The sequence below is a fragment of the Malaclemys terrapin genome, chromosome 5, assembly GCF_027887155.1.
Source record: "Malaclemys terrapin pileata isolate rMalTer1 chromosome 5, rMalTer1.hap1, whole genome shotgun sequence".
Classification (NCBI taxonomy): Eukaryota; Metazoa; Chordata; order Testudines; family Emydidae; genus Malaclemys; species Malaclemys terrapin.
Genome location: NC_071509.1, coordinates 58,174,827 through 58,192,205, shown reverse-complemented (window position 1 = coordinate 58,192,205; position 17,379 = coordinate 58,174,827). Strand labels below are relative to the sequence as shown.

At 36.0% G+C, this 17,379-nt stretch overlaps 1 protein-coding gene across 14 annotated transcripts in view; it reads right to left on the bottom strand.

Annotated features, from left to right (window-relative positions):
- PCM1 (pericentriolar material 1) overlaps positions 1-17,379 on the bottom strand; it is an 88,739-nt gene that overhangs the window by 2,422 nt on the left and 68,938 nt on the right. For 8 of the 14 annotated variants that reach the window (XM_054029282.1, XM_054029281.1, XM_054029284.1 and 5 more), the window contains 14 exons: positions 16,053-16,225; positions 15,843-15,971; positions 15,015-15,153; positions 14,666-14,803; positions 14,287-14,420; positions 13,400-13,534; positions 12,133-12,330; positions 10,491-10,550; positions 7,880-8,018; positions 6,370-6,527; positions 3,001-3,076; positions 810-1,066; positions 480-572; positions 232-355 (listed from right to left, as the gene is read on the bottom strand). In XM_054029282.1, the coding sequence (XP_053885257.1) occupies positions 232-355; positions 480-572; positions 810-1,066; positions 3,001-3,076; positions 6,370-6,527; positions 7,880-8,018; positions 10,491-10,550; positions 12,133-12,330; positions 13,400-13,534; positions 14,287-14,420; positions 14,666-14,803; positions 15,015-15,153; positions 15,843-15,971; positions 16,053-16,225 (1,953 nt within the window). The remainder of the gene's footprint in view (positions 1-231; positions 356-479; positions 573-809; positions 1,067-3,000; positions 3,077-6,369; positions 6,528-7,879; positions 8,019-10,490; positions 10,551-12,132; positions 12,331-13,399; positions 13,535-14,286; positions 14,421-14,665; positions 14,804-15,014; positions 15,154-15,842; positions 15,972-16,052; positions 16,226-17,379) is intronic. The other 6 variants (XM_054029285.1, XM_054029288.1, XM_054029293.1 and 3 more) reach the window with 3 other exon arrangements.

Here is a 17,379-nt window from a genome sequence, read left to right as displayed (position 1 = left end):
ACAGACAAGAATATCTTGATGGATAAAAATTACTGGAAGCAGCAGCAGAAAAAAGAACATTTATGTCAATACAAATTTTCCAGTATGTCATAATGAAAACTGATACACTGACAATCGGAAGATTGAGTTTTCTTGCTTTACTCAGCAATAATCCTGAAGGTTTTAGACCCTAATAAAGCTTAACTCTCCCAAGAGGAGATTCATGAGTTAGGAATTTAAAGAATCTCTCACCAGGTTCTTTCAGTGTTTGAGAGTCTCCAGCTAATTCTTCACCTTGCATTCCATCACCATCTAGTATTGCATCAGACAAAGTGTTAGTCTGGGCCTCCGCCACCATTTTCTTCATTAGATCTGCCTTGGGAGTGGATAAAACAAATTAGTTTCCAGAGTCATATTATTTCTTCCCTCCCCAATTTAAAAAACAAGACTAATTTCTGTGATGGCCACTTCTAAGTACAGAAATCCTCCAAGCAAAATACCTCTGAATATATTGTGAGTTTAAGGGGCAAGTCTTCAACTTTCACAAAGTCATCTTCATCAGACTTTTGACTTATGTTTCCGGACCCAGCTTCCTGTTGATGACAGAATTTATGACATTTTAAGAAGAAAATAGAGAGGTGCATGATTCTGTTCTAAATACAGATATCTGATAACTCTCTTAAAATATAACTAAAAATAAAAGAAATAAAAGAAGTGCCTGTATGCTCAATTTAACCTACAAACTGACTGAGTCTGGAAAGAAAGCTTAACTTTGAAATGACAAATTTTATATTCAAGACAGACAATATGGAAACTCAAGCTATACGTACATATTCATTCACTAACACAGGTGACTCTGTATCAGGGCTGCCAGCCATGGAGCTTTCTGGGCTTCCTGTCAAGGATTTGGTTTCTATGCACATTGTTTCGGATATCTGAATTTCATTTACTAGTAATGAAGGGCTTGGCTCTTCTGTTGCTGACACCTCGGTAACAGTAACAGACTCAGGTGCACTGACTGTTAGAAGTTGCTTATTCTCCAGCATATTGCGATAATGAGGCAAAATAGCAGGCACATCTTGTTCATCTAAAAACACAAAGCATTTTAAACCAGACACAGATTTTGACAAAGTAAATGGCTTCTTAATATTTTATTTAAAAAAAACCACAAAACCTTCAAATGAACAACCAAAGCAAGTTTCCAGCAGACATTAGTCAATTTGTCTTTGACATGAACGGAACAGAAATTAATTCTGCTGAAATATTTGAGAGGGCAACAGCCTTGTAAACTCTCATTGCAAACTAAAATGAACCTAATTAAAAGCCAATATATCAAATTACAGATACCACATATTAAATATCTTCCTGAAGTTTATAGGCTAACTTTAAAGTCAAGCGTCATTTTGTAAATACAGAGATCAATCATGGTAAAAAACTTGACAAATCTGCCTAGTTTATAGATCAGGTTCATAGTAAGTTGTTCAATATTTCAGGCTCCCTCCCCACCCCCAAAAAAGTTATTTCAAAGAATGTATAAAAGGGATACTATAAAGCCATAATTTACAAGAACCTCATTTATTCCAGTAGGTCATTTTAAAATGTTGTCTGTGTATAAACAGTGACATCAAAATCAGAAATATTTTAAGTTTAGAAATTAGCGCAATTATTTACTGGTAAATTGCTAAAGTGCAAAAATACACTCAGTTTACGTTGTCTGGTACTAAAACAGAGTAATGCTTAGCAGTGTTTTGGAAAGTTAATCAATCTGCAGTTGTTAAACCACAGATTTGTTAAGCTTGTTAATTTAAAATTCTGATGTTTAAATTAGCTTTTTAAATTATCCACAAACTTTATACCAAAACAAAATGTAAAATACAATCTTTTGAAGGCAAGGTTAGTATTTTTTATGATGAATCAGCATATTGTGATTAAGTTAGTTTTCTTCCCTACACTGAAGATATTGAGAGAGACTTGTGACACTATTCCCGGTAGCGGGTACAACTTTAGAACAGACTGGTGCATGTAGAAAGGATCAGACATGAATGTTGAAGTTAAAGCACAATTATTATTATGACTGATGGGAACTTAAAGGGCAAATGTACAATGTGAGGTGCACATAACTGTCTGCTTTTTTTTTTTAGTCTGTGTATGCTCTTCTTACATAAAATTTTAAACAGTACAATGTGCAGGATTTCTTAAGGTTTTGCATGACTGCTGAAGCACTACAGAATTTACAGAGATACAGAGCTGTCAATCTATGAGAGGAGCATGTGTCAGTGCAGAAAACACAGACTACTCCTAATTGTCTGTAATAGAAAATAAATCTTAGGTGAGATAGGACGCAACCATCGTGACATGCGGTAGACTGGCCATCTTTTGCCAATAAGTAGCCAAGAACAGAAGGGCAGTTTATTTTTGAAACAGTTATAAGAGGTTTGACACATTTTCCCATCACTTCTCCAGTAGATATGGATTTGATTTAGTCCCCATCTAATATAAGATTTCTCACACAGGAACGATCAAATATTTTTAAAGCCTTATATTTATTGACAATGAAGGATGAAAATGGCAGGGAGTGAGAAGTAGACAGCAGCAATTATCTGTTGATTATGAAATTCAAGCTTTACGTTCCAGTTTACTAAAGCATTATCCTCATCAGCTATTATTCAATAGCATGGGTTTTTTTTTCTTGATACAAGAATATTCAATTAAATTTGTGTGTGAACCATGATATCGAAACAGTCCATAAAGTTATACATGGACAAATGTCAAAATGCAACCCTATCATATACACTCAATTATATTGAGGTTTCTCTTTTAAAATGCTTGTTTTTTCTCGTTTAATAAAATTAGATCTCAGCACATGCAAGATAAGTAAAACAATCTAATTAAAAAAAAGGAATATATTCTTACAAGATGTCAACTTATTCCTTCTTGTAGAAGGCAAATTTACATGAAAGTGATAGTATGATTTTTTTATTTTTGTTATGTACATAATTTAAAGTTTTACTCAGATCTTACCTTTAGCACTAAGAGATTTCTGCTTAGTTGATAAAAGCTCATATTCATTTGGTTTATCAGATTCATCTGTTGGAATCTATATGGGAAAAATCATGTTTACACAAGATAACTTCTATTAGGGAGAGTTTAGTAGCTTACAGTATAACCACCAACATCTTGTCTATATTAGTTTAAATACTCAGCAAGTTCTACTGTTTACTTGGTAGTTGCTCTTCCATAGATTAAAAGATCTCACTGTTAAGATGTCCTCCTCATAAATCCATACATCAAACTGAAAATCTCCTCTATCAGCATTTATATCATTCAGTACTTTCAGGCAGTTATACTTGCCTACCTCTTAGGCATTTTAGCAAAATGAACATGTTTTATAAAGGTCTTCATAGGTCAGTCCTTCCAACCCTTCACTCATTGGCAAATTAAGGAACAAGTCTCTAGAACCAAATCATTAGAAACTCTTGAAGGAGTATGAACAATGAAGTGGTTCAACAGCTAATAAAATACTGAAATTTTATTTTGAAATCTGCTACCATTCTAGAAGGCTGGAGAGTAGACAGTAGTTGTACCTATCTTTAAAAAAAAGCTCTAGAAGTGATCCTTGAAATTACAGCCTACTAAATTTACTTCAGTACAGTTAAACTGTATTGAAAAAATTTAGAATAGAATTATAAAGCAAGTATTGGTACATGGGATGATGGAATGGCTTCTGCAAAGGCAAACTAAGTTTTAGTTATCTACTACAAGTTTAGAGGGCCTATCAACAAGAACAAAGAAAGAACCATCACCTGACAATGTATCTAGACTTTCAAGAAGTCTTTGATACCTGTCTTAATATGTCTATGTCCTTGCCATAAATGCTACCACAGAAAAGATGGAAACAGTTGCCGTTTTCTTTTAGAAAATTGAGGATATGACCAAACTTCTTTTACTGTAAGCTATCATATTACAATGAGAATAGGTTTTTCTGTCAAATCCTGCAGTATAAACTGAAGTTACATTCATGTCCATATCTACAAACAGTTATCTTGCATTTTGAAAGGGGGCAAGAGTGTTTTTTTTTAAATGCAGATTTCAAGAGTCAAATCTGGTTTCAAAAACAGAATGAAAAGAGATCACCATGGGGGGTGATGTTATAAAAATACAAGTGTTGGAACAGCAGCTTTTATAGAGGATATTTAATACCTAGAGATTGTAACTGGGATATGTAGGGACAGTTCACGTGACCTATGAAAGGAAACCACTCTCATACCAAAGCTGCTTTTTAAAATGCCAATGTGAGATCAAGGTTTTAAACTGATGCACAAAACCAGACTGTACCTGAAGACTACCCTAGCCAAGTATCTGTTATAAAGAAATCATGAACTTTAACCCAGCAAAATTCAAACTGGAAATTTAAAAAGATATATATATTTTAACAGTGAAGGATGTGGTACATTTTCTCTCACTTGGTGTCTTGAAATCCAGACTGGATATCTCTACAATATATTCTTTAATTCAACCATAATTTGTTGGGCCAGATGCCAGGAATCACTGTGTAAATTTTGATGGCCTGTATTATGGAGGTCAGACTAGATGACTGTATCAGTTCTACTTCTGATCTTCATAATCTATGAAGATAGTGATGGGACTAGATGAATTTGAAATTTTAAATGCTCACAATGTATGAAACCTGCAAACTTCTCTGAAAAATCATCCTATTCAAAGTCAACTCTCTTCTCAAATTTTCTCTCTTTCCAATTTGGTGGTGGAGGGTGGGGGAGAAAGAAAGAAGTAATGACTTGATAAAGCCTAACAAAGTAACAATAGTTGGGCATCACAAATGGCTACTGAGCAAGTAGGCATTCTAAACTGAACTAACATTATTCACTGAAGGTGGGAAATGAACAGCAGAAATATTAAAGCTGGAAACCGTGAATTTAAATAAAGCATGAGATGCACCCAAACTGAGTGGGGTCACCATGCAACTCATGTTCGGCGCGACCACCTCTCTGTCTCCACTTATGGAGGGGCGAATCCACCAAACCCGAGTATCGGTGCAACCACACAGGCCAGGTCACAACACCTGAAGTGGGGAACCTGGCCCTGTCCTATGGGACAGGAACCATTGCACTCTCTCTCTAAACCCTCCCTCCTCCCCACAGGCTGCCTGCCCTCTCCCAGTCATGGATATATTGTGGTTTTTACACACACCTGCTGTAAAATATATTGAATATTGGCACGCCAAATTCTAGTCTTAATTGTAAAGCCAGAAGATACAACCGATCATCTAGCCTGACCTCCCGCATATAACACAGGCCATAATTAATTTCTGTTTGAACAAGAGTATATATCTTTTTGAAAAACATCCAATATTAATGGAGAATCCACCACAACCCTTGATAAGATGTTCTAATGGTTAGTTATCCTCACTATTAAAAAATTACATCTTATTTCCAGTCTGAATTTGTCCATCTTCAACTGCTAACCATTGGATCTTATTATACCTTGGTCTCCTATATTGAAGAGTCCTCTTATCAAATTTCTGTTCCCCATATAGGTACTTATAGACTGTGATCAAGTCACCCCTTGGCCTTATCTTCATTAAATTAAACAGACTGAGCTCCTTGAGTCTATCACTAAAAGGCATGTTTTCCAATTCATTTATCACTGTCACAGCTCATCTCTGAATCATCTTTATTTTATCAACTACCTTACTGAACTGTGCACAGCAGAATTGGACACAGTATTCCAGTGAGGTTGCACTAATGCCCAATATAGAAGTAATACAGCCTCCCTACTCGTACTCAAGATTGCCCGAGTTACATATCCAAGGATTGCATTAGCCCCTATTGACCACAGGGTCACACTGGGTGCTCATGTTCAGCTGATTAACCTGGGAAGCAGTGATTCTGAAAAAGACCTGGGAGTTATGGTGGAAAGAGTCTCCCATTCTTTAAGTATGGCCTACATTCTTTGCTCCCAAATGCATGACTTTATATTTTGGCCATATTAAAACACATAGATTACTTGGGAAGCAAGCAAGCAATCAGTGATCTTCCCTCTTCCTTTATTTAGCACTCCCCCACAATCTTTGTCCCATCTGCAAACTTTATCAGTAATGATTTTTGTTTCCTTCTAGGTCATGGATAAAAACATTAAATAGCATAGGATCAAGAACTGATCATGCAAATATCCTTACCAACAAGAACTCAAGAAGAATGTATGACAGGAAAAAGGGTATCCATGTATAATATTTCTTTAAAGCAACCCTAGTAAGTAATAGAAGAAAGGACTGGCAGTTCAAGAATACAATGCGTAGATAACTTCCCTTCATTAAAATATTTTTTTGAGTATCAACTAGGTTAGCTAAGGTTTGTAGAACTCTGATAGTACCTGTCTTTGTTCATTTTCAGCTGTAGTTTCATTGCTGGCTTGCAGTGAAGTCTGGACATCCACAGGTCCTTCTTCAAACTCTTCTATTTCTTCATCTTCATTCTCATCTTCCCCACTTCCATAATTAGTTAGAGCTTGTGTTTCCGCTTTAGACAAACCTGAAGTCAGTCAATGCAAGAGTTTCAAAATAGCTTAGTCACTGATATAAGTTATACTGGTTCTTCATTAACACTCTTGTCCTCAGTATTTCAAAAAAATAAAATTCAGACTTTGTTTAACTAAGTTCTCTTCATATTGTGGAATAGGAGTTAAGGCAACATTAGATACCTAGAACCTCAATATAAACATGATAAATTATACTGTCTGTGAGAATGGTTATGACCTGTAATTCTCTTGTGAGACCTTTTCCTGGAATGAAAATACTCTACAGAAACCTGACTGGAAGTACCACCAAACACCACTGCTGTGCTGTAATGTAACTAAGTACTTTTATTTAATGTAAGTCTACTTGAAGAGTGCAACCATGATGGAAGCAGAGATATTCAAGGGTGGAACAAGGGGACATAATTAGGAATAATGCAATGAGAAGAGAAAACATTTAGGTGAGATACCCAGGAAAAATGTACGGATAGCAATTGGAGCTAAACTACAGAATCAGAATAATAAAAGGAGAATGAAAGCCATTAGGGCTTGAAAAGATTCATATGACGAGAGACTGAAAAGACTGGAATTATCTGCCATAGAAAGGAGAGGAAAAAGAGGGAAATGATAAATATATATAAAACAACAAATGGTACAGAGAAGGTAGATTATAAACTTTCCGTTTCCCTGGATCTCAACATATGAACATTCACTGAAATTTAAAGGAAACACTTTCTTCAAACGATGCATTAATAGAGTGTAGAACTCATTGTCAGAGGATATCACAGAAACTAAGAGCATAGCAAGATTCAAAAAGTGATTGGACATGTATGTGGATAACAAAAATAGTTCTTAATGGTAAGAAAAAATCAGAAGGGGTGTAAACCACATGCTTCTATGTTTAAGACAATCTAACTAGGAGGGATCATGACAAGGCCTTCACTGGAGACGAGGAAGGGGATTTATCCCACATTTGCCTAATTTGGAGTTTCTTGACCCATCCTCTGAAGCTGGCTGGCCACTGAGACACAGGTTACTAGACTATATGGCCCATGGATTTGATGGGATGGGAATTCCTATAAGACACAAATCCATGGAATAAATCTTCTAAGCAGTGGAAGCTCCACTGCTTTTGGCATTTAAACCTAGACTGGACAAGATACTAGAAAATGTAGTACTGGAAACAATGGTGCACAGAGAAGAGAAACTAGATGAGTTAATAGAAAACTGAGATAAGACCTATTAACCTTATGCATCTATAGCACACACAAAGAGTATATCATTAAAAATTATCATAAAATTAGTTCCATGAAGTTACAGTAAAAAACTGAATAACAACCTACCAAAACAATTAAAAAAAACCACTTACTTATAGACACCGGACAACCTTCACTCTCCTCATCTTCCTCCTGATCAGAAGCATCAGATCTCATACTTTGAGGAACTTCACCATCATTGTATATTTCTGACTCTTGTGTGTGTTTAACTGTTTCAGTCTCATCCTTGTCCTAGTCATAAGTAAAATTAAACCTCTATTGAATAGATTTTTCCCTTATTCTGGACAAGAAGATTATTGTAACAGTTTTTACTCATTGTAACAATTAAGTGCATTGCCTCTGCTATACTAAACATTTAGAAGTATCAGGAGAAAAAGCACCCAATGGAACAGAGTAAGTACCTCCTTCAACAATCCAAACATTCTGAGAGAGATTATGAGAAGGACCCACATCTCCAATTGCCCTCCATTCTTTCTACTAATTTTAAGAATTCACAGAAAGTTTTGAAAGAGTGAGGAAGTGGGAGTACAGTTTGAATCTCCAAAAGCAATACACTGACAGGACACCTCACTGGTCTTTTTCTCCTTACAGAATAGTCTCCTTTAGATCTTCATGCTTGGGAAATTAATATAACCACCAATAACCAATGAGGATGACAGAATGTCATTGAACAAGGACTGAAAACTGCTCTCAAAATAAAATGTCACTACAAGACACCAGGTCAAGAGAGACCCACGTATGTAACTATGGCTCGGATGGGGCCCCCAAGCACAATTGTGTGAAGGAAATATATGATAATGACTTGAAAACGTATTACCTGAGTAGTGTCGAATCAACCTTTTTACTACGGGGAAGCTTTAGGGACACTACCTCCTCAAATGCCACTCACTGCATACCTTGCAGCTACAGGACCAGCTCTAGTGATAGTTAGGAACACTCCAAATTGCTTTTCGTCCCTTCCTTGCTATAGCTGATCAGCAGCTCCCGCACTGATGCCTACTGCATCACAGGGGAAGGATGAGAAAGTAGTTCTGGTTGCTCCATTGCTTGTTTTCCATCTGGTCTATGGAAACCAAGGAGAGCAGGACTACTCCCTAGAGACCATATGCCAACTGGGAATAGCCAGTGTGCGGCATGATAAAGCTACTCTGCCTTCCCTACCCCAGGGGCTGAGCAGAGAGGCTCAGGAGCTAGTTATATAAGGCTCTAGGTTTTTTGGAGGACCTCCGCTGCTGGGAGAATTCCCAGCAGGTGGTTTTCACTCCCTTTGCTCCATCTGAATAGTGCAAAGGGAGCAGCACAAACAGGGCCTCTAAAGATAAGATAGTGCAGCATTGTTCACTATCCTCCACCTGCAAGTAGTAAACCCTGTGCACACAAAGCAACCTCAAAGAATATTCATGTGGAAGGCACAGATAGACCAGGTATGTGACTCTTTATCAACATCAAATGAGTGACACACCAAGCACAGTTCAATCTTGCTTGTTTGCAGAGATCTGCCATAGAGCCTACCAAGACGACAACCCTGAGTAAGAGAGAAGGAAAGAAGGTAGCTAACAGAGCTGGGTGTTCACTTGGAGTCAAAAGAAGTAGGAGTTGAACATCATACAATGGTGATTAGTCAAATAATCCACACAAAAACTATGCTAATCATGAAGGGTGCAGAAAAAGGTTCCTATGCTCACAGCTAGCCATCATCAAGAAGGAGCTGAAAGTGGCTGGAGCCACAAGTCCTCTTTATAACCTCTTTGTTTGGATCTGCAAAGTGGCCACTTTGCTCTGCTTTTCAAGATGATTCTGCATTCACAGCACTGAGGGCATACATATCACAATGAGGCTGTACAGAGGCAGTTTTTGAGAACAAGTACTGAAAAGGAATAATGATGTGGTTCTACTCTGAAGAGAGATACTAAAAAAAGATATTGAGGAATTCCATGTTTATTTTGTCTATTTCTACATCAATTCTGCTAAGTTTATAAGCTGCTATTTTTGTTAGTTTTAAATTGCCAGCCCTGCAAACTATTACTGGGGTCTCAAAGTCAATCTTGCTCTTTCACACCTGCAACACCATTAACAGAGATCCTGCAGGTCTCATTATGTTTTTAGTTAAACCTAATGTAACGTTTGTGTTCAAAGAGATTTCACAACTGTGAATATCTTTAATGAGGATGCACAAAGATAACTGAGGGCAGAATCTGGCTCTGCGACAATAATTTAATGTATAAGAAACAGAATCAAACTCAGTGTCTGTAAGCTGTGCTGGCTCTGCTGTGCTAACAGAATGAAAATGAGTAGATCTTGGTCACTGAAGTATACTGCCATTACTGAATATATGCAGAAGGGAATCTACTGATTAAGGAAGTTCACTTTCGTCTACATAAATAATTTTTCAGAAAGCTGCACTTTAAAAAATAGGTTACAGTACACATTGTGTTTCAGAGACAACTAAAGTAAAGAGTTGGTAACAGTTCAAGGAGACAGAAGAGGGTATTAAATGATATTTTCAATCAAAATTAAATTTTGAAACATTTGCTTTCCAAGAATCAGAGTGAAATGGATTGTGTAGAGACACTGGGTTTGTATGATCACTTTTGTTCAAATCATTACTAAAAATGCACTGAAAGTGATAACTAATGACTTGGGAAATTCTCTTACAAAAAGGAATAAAGACAGCTACAGTTTTAAAAAATAAGTATAACCTACTTTGTCTTCATCAATATCTTCAGCAGATGAACTAACTCCTACCTCAAGAACTCTCTTTGCCTAGAAGACAACCAATTAAATTATCTTCAATTCTGAATTGAAAAATCCATATTACAAAATTTAGCCTGTAAATCCACATTTAAATCAGAAATGGCTTTGAAATACTGGAAAAAATTGACTTAGCAGTGTCATACCCTTACTTAGAATTATGTTTATATACCATGCCTACTATTATAAATTCAATCTCGAAAATGGCAATAAAATACTCTAGCAAGTATTTCTCAAGACTTTGCTGTAGTTTTTGAAGGGATACATCTTTAAATAGGTGTCATCACTATCTGGGAGTTATAATACTCATTCAGAAATGCTTTGCCAGGTATCTTACCGTTCAGTTATTTTTTTTAATGAATTTTTATGACTCTTGTACTATCCCAATTTCACAGATGTTTCTATTCACATTAAAATGAAATTAGTTGAGCTTCATTTTTTTTATTTGAGACTTCCAAAGAAAGCTACTAGGGCTTCCATTAAAATACAAAAAGGGAATAATTACAGTATATAAAAGGAAGTAATTAGGTAGTTGCTTAATGCTATGGTGGGGTAGTATTCATTTAGCTTATACAAAGTATTTTTGTTCTCATTTAGTTTTTCTATAGTAAATTCATTATGAACCCTGATGATGTGCCACCATGTGATCCCACAGTCCAGAACTAAAAGTTCTCATGATACATCCTGTTGATATAGATGGTACCAAGGAAACTCTTATTAGCATTACAGGAGGAGAATTTTTATTACATTCTTATTTATCAATTCCAAGGCCAGAAGGGACCATTGTTTTCATCTAGTCTGACCTCCTGTGTAAGAATTTCCACAAAATAATTCCTGTTTGCACTAGAGCAGATCTTTTAGGAAAAAAGATCCAAACTTGATTTAAAAATTGCCCATGATGGAGAATCCACCACAACCTTTGGCGTTGTTCCAATAGTTGTTTACCTTCACTGTTAAAAATGTACACTTATTTCCAAACTGAATTTGTCCACTTTCAACTTGCGTGTTTCTTTTTAATAAGAGGTTAACATTTTATTTATATTCCTTATTGAAGTTTGTCATACATCCAAGAAACCCTGCCAAAACTGAAACTTTGCCAGATTGCTCACTGACATAGCAGCATAAGTAGTCTTTCGGCAAAACTTCAGTCTCACTGAAGTAGTGGATGGAAGGGCAGAAGGTGCAGGGCAAGAGAGGTGGTGTACTCATGAGCCCAATTCTACAACTATTTACTGAAATGAATGTCCCATTAAAGTTAATGAGATTAATTGACCTGAGTAAACTCACTTGTGCATATTTATAAGGTTGGATCTTATGTTTTTTTGCTTATGAAGAAAAAACAGAAAAAATGTGACAGGAAGAGCATTATCTCTGACATCTTCCATGCACTAGGCCACTGAGGACTAACTGTAACTGATGTGCCTATATACAATCATTTTATTTCTGTGATGTCATATTAATAGAAATAAGCTTTCAGAAGTCATATGTTCTTTTTTCTAGGAAAAGTTTTTAAAATAATTTTAAGTTAAACATGCACATATTAACTGAAATCAGAAAAATTACATGCTTAAAAGAAAAAGCTTAAGCAGTTAACCTCTTTATCATAAGGTTGTATCACTCCCGCTGCTTCCATTTTACTTTTGCATCTTTGTTTTACAGTAATACTGTTGCTGTCCAAATCTTTCATGAGTTTAAAGAAGGCTAGTTCATTAAATAAAACTTCAGAGATCTCCACAAGAAGATCCTCTCCACAATCTTTTAGTTTTCTACCAGCAAATTTTGCTAGTGAATCCTGTCAAAAGAAAAGGAAAAAAAAAAAAAAGTTCTTCAGTTTGAGTCATGATCTTAAAACTGAAATGAAGACTAAATAGCTTTTCCTTATATACCTCTGAAGATCAGGAACCTAGCATATTACAAACAGAGCAAAGCTAGTTAGAAACAGATTGTTTAGGTAGCTTGTTTAAACCATATCCTCTTTAAATGGAATCCACCATGATGTAACATGGAGCTCCTTTTTATCAGGTCAAGGATCTGAATTGGCCCCAAGCCTATGGCAGTCAAAGTCATGATCACTTGACTTTCCAGTGGTCCACATGAAGTAAATTTCTAGTTTCAGTATTGTACAAGTGCGTGCCCACAAAACCATCATTATGGTTACCTTTAAAGGCAAACTCAGCAGATGTATTTCTCCACAAGTATTTTATTTTAAATATTTGTTCATATTTTATAATGTAGTTGCTGCTTGTTGTGGAAGGTATCAGGATTCCCAGAACTTGACTGTTCTTTGTATCCATGCAAGTAACAGGCCAAAGCAAACTTGTCTGCTGACATTGCTCAAGAACCATATATGGATCTCTCTCAGTACTGTCAACAAATGCAATCACTGTGGTATGTGGGCACTAATAAAAGGGTGGTTTAATTTTGATCAAATACTTGACTTTCTGACCAAATGCCAAAGATGTTATGTTAATATCAATTATGCTGGCAGTTGGCTCATAGGTTTCAAATCTGTATTCGTGTTGCCAGACTTGTACTACTGTCCCATCCTGAGAGCAATTGGGAGGGAGATATGAGAAGAGGTGATATTTATGTGAGCAAACAATGTACTATTTTATTAATATGTCAAAGAAGAAGGGAGAAGAGAGACAAGGGTTTGTGTAACTCAAATTATGCTAGATTGGAAATTTATGACCTGATTTTCAGAAATCTGTAGGAGCTGAAAATTGCTCAGCACTATTGAAAATCAAGATCACTATAATACAGATTTAAGGAATGTTTAGGCTAGAGATGGTGCATCTGCTGCAAGTTATCAAATTTGCAATATAGCCCAAAACAAAAATTTATGAAGAGAAGTTACTGACCTGCAGTATGCCACCAAGTTGCTTATGAAAAAATTTCACAAATTCTTTGCTTTCATCATTTTGCTGTGTAAGAGTCAGGACCATACGTCTTACTGATGTCAATAGCTGAGAAGAGCAGATTTCATCCATGTGTTCCTAGCAAATCCCAGGGGACAAAGAAAATTATCACTACTTAAAAAAGTGGTCACTATACCATATCTTAAAGCTGACATTTACAGACAGACATTTTTCCAGAGCGGTAACATGTTCTGGGAACACTGTTGAAGCATGGTTCAGTTCCATTCTATTCACATGGCACAACCAGGTTGTGTTTTTAACCCATGTCATAACCTTAAGGGCCCCACACAGAAGGAATTATAGCGAAGACCTTATTTATAGAAAATCTACGCCCAACCTAGCCCTATTCCACCTTTCCAATATAGTTACTTCACACCAGCCACCAGAAATTTTACAACCATCTTATGATCTTCAGATACTCCGTAGCTGTGAACATTTAAAACCCTATATATGCTGGAGGGCATTGTTAAAAGATATCTACAGTTGTAAGCCTCTTTGAATTCATAGGCAAAACCTCAGGCTATAGAGGGTTTAAAATGTCAGCCAGTAGGAATTATTGTCACAAATCTAACTAATTTACGTTGTGTACAGATTACAGTGGTGACAGCATCAGAGTAAGATTGCTTGGAAGTTAATCATTTCTGCATTTACACTTCAACTTGAAAAGGTTCATTTTAGAGTAGATGAGGTCCAAAATTTGTTTTAAATTGGAAACTTAGTTTAAACCATACATATAGAGAAGCTACTGCTGCTTCATAATTTGTTTTGTACAACGACGTTGTGTGATAATTTTCTTGATGAACAAAAGTTCAGAAATAAAAATCTCTTACCTTCAGAAAAGGGATGACCTCTTTCATAATTGCTTTAATCTGCCGATCAAGCTGCTGAGTATCTATACGAGGACATGGAACAGTAGAAACTTCACTGGGCTGTGGCACACAGTGACTCTCCCCAGTAGATGGATCTTGTAAAATAAAGTGCATTCAAACCATAAGATGTCTCTATTTAATAAGCATCAGTTTCAAAAAGTACACTGTATTTTTAAGTTAAAACTGCATGTTTAGTTATGGCAGAAATTCTAAGCAATTAAACTAAAATTACACTAAAGTACAATTAAGATGGAAATGAATTGTCCGGTGAATAGTTCCTGATATTATCTACAGATACTGCTTTCAAACACAAAATAAAAATACATATATATGCACATACCTTCTAATTTAACAGCAGAGGCACTCTGGAGATTACTACAGCAGCCCTCTGAATCAAGGGTACTATCAGCTTCAGTTTTCATACGCTCATATTCCCTCATCCTAGCCAATGCCTGATCTAAGTGAATCACGGTGTTGCCTATGTTTAGAGCAAAAATACTTTTTATAAGTTTTTTTAAATCTACATTAAGGTATGCACATGCAAACACAATGTGCCTAACTGTAATAATGAATTAAAAAGTAAGATTATGTCTAAGTTCAAGAGACATAATTACTTAGGATACAGGAGGTATATATTTCAGAGTTAGTCAAAAATATTTAATGTTTCACATATATTGTATAATACTAACAATTAATGTAATGTTTACCAAGATCATCAGTGGCAAAAGGTTCAAAATTTGAAGATGTCGACATGGTACTGCCATTGTCCGCATCATTTTGTTCACAATCTCTACTTGCTCCTGTGTCAAAGTTCTTCTCAAAGGTTTCCTAAAAAACATATAAACAAATTTACACATAGCAAGCATATACCATGCTTCCTCAACTATCCCAGCAAGCCACTGATTCTCTCTTCACCCTGTCCCTAAGGTTACAAAATGTGTTCCCAGACGTCCATACTGGGAATGACCTAACTTATGAAGGAGGTAAATCCTTAGGGTGCTTCTATAATGATCTGTTTTGCATCCATCTACAGGTAATGTACTTGAATAAGGCATTGGTGTTTGTGATTTCTTAAACTACAGAAAATTTTAAGTCTTTGGGATTCTATTGGGAAGTGCTGTCACCCCCTTTCTAATCCTCCCACTCCTGAAGCAATTTTGACAGCTGAAGGATTGACAAGAATTGCTGCAAGTTCCTGGTAGAATCTCAATCTCAGTCTCAGATATGAAGTAATCTGGGCTCTTTACATTAACTGCAGGGCACTGAGTCTTCTTTACCATTCATACCAGCTTTTACACTAGTTTTCTATATTAAATGAAACAAGATTCTACATAATTCCCATGTGAAGATATCCTTTAGCAAGTTTCTTCTTACAAGAAAGCGACTGCTTATAAGCTAGTGTGGATTTTGGAAAACAAGTCACTATGGTGATTGCAGCATAACAACCTGCACAGAAACTGAAAGATGATGAAATGAATTTCATATTAAACTAGTTTCTGAAGATAAAATAAACTTACATCATCAGTTGTAGCAAGACTTTCACTGGGAGTAAGTTCAGAGTTTGAAGCTATCCATGTAGTTGAATTCAAAGACTTTGTGCATTCTCCTTTTTCATTGTTCTCAGAAATATGTCTAGTCACTATATCCTAGAAAATATAATGAATCTTAAATCTATATTGTGAAGAAAGTTTATCCAATTCATAATGTAATTAAAATGTTTTGCATACCTGTAATGCATACAATGCTCTTTGCCTCAAGTAGTCTGTATTTAGCAGCTGAAGCTCATGGAAAAGTTCAATAAGAAAATGTGGACGAGATTCATTTTGAGATATCAGAGTAGCTACTTCAGAATAAATGGTGTCTCGCAAAGCTTCGAACATGGAAAGATCGCTACCAGTTTCTGTAGAGGAACAAAGGAGCCAATCTATGCTCATGAAATTCTTGATAGTTCTCTCTCTATTGACATATACCTCAATTATATTTGAAAACTTTATCTTGGATTCAGTTTACATTTTAAGCACGTTTACTGTTTCTTAAAGCTTACTATTTCCTGAAGGCTACAAAAATTTAAAACATAATAAAATTATATTTTAGACAAGTGGTTTTCAACCTTTTTTCATTTACAGACTCCTAAAAAATTTTAAATGGAGATGTGGACCCCTTTGAAAATCTTAAGAGTCTGTAGACCCCCACGGGTCCGCGGACCATAGGTCAAAAACCACTATTTTAGGCCATTTGCCTTCATGTAAACATTTATATATAACATAATAATTAAATTATATCATACACTCCCATGTTTTAGAAATCAGGACTAGCTTTTTGTCTTTAAGTTTCTGAATGATAACTTTAAAGGTGTGGTATATAACTGAGTACATTATGCACACACATATATATGGACACAGGTTTTGAGCATAGGTAGACCACTTTTTAAAAACCAGGCCTCTAAGGTATTTCAAGCTTGGCACCCAAAATCACAAGCTTACTTTTGAAAAATCTAGCCTTATACATAAGATATCCTCTTTAAAGAAACAAGGAAAAAAAAAAATCTGGTCTGGTGCTAATTTCTGTATTCTAAAGGCGATATTCACCAAACTGCTGAAGTCCCAACAAAACCTTCTGCAACACTTAAATCCAATTGATATGCTGTACATGGGGAGGGAGAATGCAATGGCTGTGCATGGAAAAAGAATCACCCTCCAAACTATGAACAGGCTAGAGCAGACGGGCCTAGCCCAGTGAACACATGCTTACAGGAATCCAGGGGCCCACAAATGCCAGGGGGCAAAGGCTGACATTCCAGTAATGTTACAATAGGAGTAAATTTCATCCCAGCTTCATGTAAGCAGGACTGGGGGATATATGTGTGTGAATGTGAGAGAGAGTGTGAGAAACACACAAATTGAGCTTTTTGCAGAGGTGAATTTACTCCTCAGATTTTAGACTCACACCTCTTATTAATGTTTGTTCAACATTTTGAGACGTATGCAAGGTTAAAAATGGTCTCCATTCCTTTGAAAATAAAGTACTGTACTCCTGAGGGAATTCTGCACCAAA